The 5,401-nt window shown below is 43.7% G+C and overlaps 1 protein-coding gene across 1 annotated transcript; it reads left to right on the top strand.

The window, feature by feature from the left end:
- The first annotated feature begins 357 nt into the window (after window positions 1–357).
- Window positions 358–5,369, top strand: LOC145473550 (uncharacterized). Its single transcript, XM_081455051.1, has 3 exons — window positions 358–1,291; window positions 1,402–1,538; window positions 3,564–5,369. The coding sequence occupies exons 1-3, from the start codon at window positions 358–360 to the stop codon at window positions 4,740–4,742; spliced, it is 2,250 nt and encodes a 749-aa protein (XP_081311177.1). The 3' UTR covers window positions 4,743–5,369.
- The last annotated feature ends 32 nt before the right edge of the window (window positions 5,370–5,401 follow it).

Raw genomic sequence — 5,401 nt, 5'->3', positions numbered from 1 at the left:
GTGAGATCTTGCATGAATTCAGTGCTGCTCGTAATGTTCTTTCAAACGTCAAAATCTTGAATAGCTTATGCCAAAGGAGTGCAAAAACATCTCCTTGCAGATAGGATTCAATTGATAGAAGAAACTGCATCGTGGACTTCTATTTTGTTTCCCACCTATTGCCTCAGTCTGAGTAAAAGCTTGGATGCTGGACAAGATGACAAGATCAAGCTCTCCGCTTGAAAGTTCAAGACGGTTATTCAAATTCTACTTCGTCATTGGTCAATGTCGCTAAGGAGTCACGTGAGATATGCGCACGAAACCAGAGCGGTCACTTGCAAGCGAACTTTAGAGTAGTTGCACGTAGAAATATTTATCATGGCGAAAACAAACCATCCAGAAGATCCCGACGAAATACCAAAGGAAAATCCCACTGAGGAAGTCGAAGACGACCTTCTAGAGGATCCTGCACTCGACAATAGCGACTCGCTATTGAGAGTACTCACTAATTTGGACCGAAACATGGATCACATGGCGGGTTCATTGTCTGCCATGGGCGAAGCTTTCGCTGCTTTGTCGAAGCAGCACCCAGCGAAGCGAGACACTCGCTCTGGGACTTTAGACCCTTTAAATGGGGAAACAAAGAAACCTAGAGTTGATGCCGGTGATGCTGTTGAAACTGGCGGTGAAAGCGATGATTCGGACGTTCAAAAGCTTCTTGCAACCAGCACTGAGAACGACTCCGAAGGCGCCAAAACGTCGTCCGCCAAAACGCAGGACTCCTGCAACAATGAAGGCGAAGACGATCTTTTAAAGAAATTGGCCCTTGACTTCTCAAAAGATGACAAGGTGAGCAGCCCAACATCCAAGCAACTTGCAGATATTATCAATAAGAGATGGGCTTCGAAACTGAGTGAGAACAAGGTCAAAGAGACGGTCGAGAAATACGCTCGCCCTGAAAACTGCGAGAAGCTTGTTGCCTCCAAAGTGAACCCAGAGATTTGGGGAAAATTAACCCATCATGGGAAAAAGCAGGACCTCAGATTGTCCGCTATTCAGAACATGATAGTGAAGGTTGGAGCCATTATTGCTCAATCAACCCAGAAGCTCATGGATTTTCGAGGCCAGGGCACGCAAAGTGGCAAGCTCGACACGGGCGCCTTAGTCATAGCACAAATTGATGCCATTGCCCTGTTGGGTCACACCAATTACGAGCTCTCGCTTTGTAGACGGGAAGCTATCAAACCCAACCTTAACAAGGAATACGGCTCGCTGTGTTCTTCGCAAACGCCGGTTACCAACTTGTTATTTGGCAACGAGCTTCAGTCGCAGCTTACTGCAATTCGAGCCTCAAACCGAATTAGTCACACGGCAGTGCACAATAGCACTAATAAATCTTTCACCAAACCTCCTTATCGCCAGAAACAGGACCAGCCTTTTTTAGGCAAGGGCCATTTCCAGTCCAGGTGGAAGCCCCAGAAAACCTGGAAGAAAAAGGAGGAAACCAGCAAGAAATAAATACTGCCGATGACATCATGTCCAAGCTCCACATGTTACAGGTAACCCAATTTGAAGGCTTTATTCCTACACTCATAGCTTACCTTGTTGCCCAAACAAGTTGCTTCAAAAGCGGTAGGCTGGCACAATTTGTCCATTGTTGGCAAAGAATCACCTCAGACACTGAGATTCTTCAAATGGTGTCAGGACAATACATTGAATTTGACACTAAGCCTTGCCAAACACGCCCCCCTGCAGTGAAATGTTTTAGTGTAGAAAATGCTATTATTTCCAAAGAGGTTGCAAGCTTGCTTCAGAAGGCAGTTGTTGTTGAAACCAGTCATGAACCAGGGGAGTTTATCTCTTCTGTTTTTGTGCGACCCAAAAAAGATGGCTCTCACTGAATGATCCTGAACCTTAAAAACCTGAATAAGCATGTGCAATACAACCACTTTAAAATGGATACCCTTCAAAGTGTAATAAGTCTTATTACCCCTAACTGCTATATGGCCTCTGTTGACCTCAAGGACGCATATTACTGCGTACCTATTGCGGTTTCAGACCAGAAGTAATAATAATAATAATAATAATGGCATTTCGGGCAGTATATCCACAGGGTGGCTCTTCGCCTGCCCGATGCTAACTAAATTTACAATTGTAAAAAGATTAAAAGATATCTAAGAATTTATATCTATATGTAAACGAGATAAAATTGTGTTTTAAGATATGCTAAAATAAATAAATGAATAAATAAATAATTAAAATTATGCCAGGCGTTCTAAAGCTCTCTTAAAAATAATGTTTTTGGTGTCTTTACAAAATTTAATATAGTCTTGGCAGCACCTCACGTTGCTGGGCAACGTGTTAAATAAACTAAAATACCTTAAGTTTGAATGGGGTGGCCAAATGTATCAGTTTACCTGTTTTCCTAATGGTTTAGCTTTCTGCCCAAGGAAGTTTACTAAACTAATGAAGCCAGCCTACTCTGTTTTGAGACAACTTGGGCATATAAACTCACCGTATATTGATGACTCGTACCTACAAGGTGGAAGTTATGAGGAATGCCTAGCTAATGTTCTAGACACTGTGAAAATGTTCCTCTCATTGGGTTCCATTATTCACCCTCAAAAGTCAGTTTTTATCCCTTCACAAAACTTATTATTTTTGGGGTTTGTCTTGGACTCAGTCCAGATGAAAATTTATTTGACCAATGAAAAAGTCGACAAGCTCAAATCAATTTGTACCAAGCTTATCAAGGCCAAAGAAACCACTATACGGGAGGTTTCAAGGGCCCTTGGGTATATGGTATCTAGTTTCCCAGGTGTCATGTATGGCCTGCTCTATTTCCGTCAGTTAGAGAGGGAGAAAACTCTTGCTTTAAGATATAGCAAGGGTGATTATGATGCTTGTATGGTAGTATCAGACAAAGCTGGTACAGAATTATTGTGGTGGAACACACACCTTGAAGCCAGTTACAATGTCATTAGTCATGGTGAGCCTACTGTTGTCATGTCAACTGATGCCTCATCCACTGGCTGGGGCTGCGCCCTAAACAATACCAGTACAGGTGGACATTGGACTGCAGAGGAAGCCAGAAACCACATAAACTATTTAGAGCTCCTAGCCATATACTTGGCTCTTAAATCGTTTTCACCTATCATTAATGGGCAGCATGTGAAGGTCATGGTGGATAATATGACTGCCCTGTCTGATATTAACCATATGGGTACTAGTAGCTCTGAAAAAAGAAATGACCTAGCCAAAGAAATTTGGTTATGGTGTGCCCAAAGAAATATTTGGCTGACAGCTGTCCATATCCCTGGTGTAGAGAATGTGGAAGCTGATAGACAATCTAGACGGTCTCACTCGCAACTTGAGTGGACACTAGACAGAACTATTTTCAGGGACTGCATCAATGCAGCAAAGGTTGAGCCCACCATTGATTTATTTGCTTCCAGAATAAACCACCAGCTTCAGCCCTATGTATCCTGGCATCCTGACCCAGGGGCTGTGGCAATTGATGAATTTCATTTATCATGGAAGCAATATGTGCCTTACATGTTCCCTCCATTTTCTCTTATCTCCAGAGTATTGCAGAAGTTCCAACAGGAGAAAGTTCAAGGAATTATCATTGTGCCAAAATGGCCAACCCAAACGTGGTGGCCTGTCTTGATGAGAATGCTGATCGACAATCCAGTACTACTACCCAAAAGAAAGAAACTGCTGTTTCTTCCGAGCAGTCCAGAAAAGATTCACCCTCTGTATCCAAAACTGGAGCTGCTGATGGGCCACTTGTTTGGAGATCCCTTGAAAGCCAAGGAATTTCGACAGCAGCTTCCAGAATCATTATGCAGTCCTGGAGACAGGGCACCACAACCCAGTACCAAACTTACTACAAGAAGTGGGAATCATTCTGCTGTCGACGGAAAATTAATCCCCTTCAGGCCACTTTACAGGATGGCATAAATTTCCTTGGAGACCTCTTTGCTACTGGTGTGGGATACAGCTGTATTAACACTGCACATAGTGCGCTGTCCTCTATTATTGTGCTTCCTGGGAGTGTTCATTTTGGCAGCCATCCGCTCGTTACCAGGTTTGTGAAAGGCGTTTTCGAAAGTAGGCCTTCCCTCCCACGATACAAAGAAATATGGGATGTAAACTCTGTCCTAAAGGTACTTGCCACCTGGACTCTTGGAGTGGATTTAAGTCTGAGAGATCTGTCCTGGAAGCTTACCATGTTGCTTGCCCTCTTGTCTGGCCAGAGAGTACAGACGCTGAAGGCGCTTAATCTGACCTCAATGAATTTAACTGCAAACACATGTGTATTTACCATTGAAACACCACTGAAGACCACTCGGCCGGGCAAGCACCTAGGTCGAATTGAGTTTTTGGCATACGAGGCTGACCGGAACCTGTGTGTTGTACAACATTTGCACGCCTATATCGATAGAACATCTCACTTACGAGGAGAAACTGACCAGTTGCTGATTGGCTATCAGAAGCCTCACAAGCCTGTGTCAACTGACACTATCGCTCGCTGGATCAAGAATGTCATGGCCAAAGCAGGAATTGACACTAGTGTATATAAAGCACATAGCACAAGAGCAGCCGCCACATCAGCTGCAAAAGGGAAACAGGTCCCTATTGACACTATCTTGTCTGCGGCAGGTTGGAGTAGTGTGAGCACCTTTGCTCGGTTTTATGATAAGCCTATCCAAGACACTGCCGCAAACTTCGGACATGAACTGCTGCATAGTCACCGTTAAATGCTTTTTACACAGCCGTTTCAACCAGAATTGTTTACCCTATTGTTACTGTTACTGTAAGGTTACTTGAAGAGACATGACATTTTGATGTGGGTGTACCTTGTTACAGCACCCTGTTGTCATCTATATTGCGTTAAATAGATTGATGTTCATGGTTTTGCTCATGATCATGACGCTTTAAAGTCTCACGTGACTCCTTAGCGACATTGACCAATGACGAAGTAGAATTGTAAAATTAAACGAAACTTACCTAAGTTGAAGTTTGATTGAGATTCTACGAAGTCATTGGTCTGGAGCTAGGGAGTCAGGTGCCCTCCCATCTGGGCTACCCACCCTACTGATTTACAACAGTCCTGATCATTCGCCTTTAACCCATTGACGCCTGTGCCGCCCGTAACTGCCCGTGCGAAAAACTCCTCCATTTCCCTGTGCCACCTGTAACCGCCCGAAAAAAAGCACATGGAGACAATTGCCTTTCCTACCCTCCCTGAAGACTTTTTGGTTCTCCTATTGTTCTATTGTTCTTGAGGACAAATAAACCAATCAGAATGGACTTTCTGAGCATATTTTCAGAGGACTTTAGGGGTCCTAGATAGACGGTTTTTCTTAAAATTGCGCGCTTGAAAAGTGCAGGTAATCATGGCGCGTTGCGGGCCAAA

Source organism: Orbicella franksi, unplaced genomic scaffold (assembly GCF_964199315.1).
Source record: "Orbicella franksi unplaced genomic scaffold, jaOrbFran1.1 SCAFFOLD_38, whole genome shotgun sequence".
Taxonomy (NCBI): domain Eukaryota; kingdom Metazoa; phylum Cnidaria; class Anthozoa; order Scleractinia; family Merulinidae; genus Orbicella; species Orbicella franksi.
Note: the sequence above shows the minus strand (reverse complement) of the source record. Positions and strands in the feature narration are given on the sequence as shown.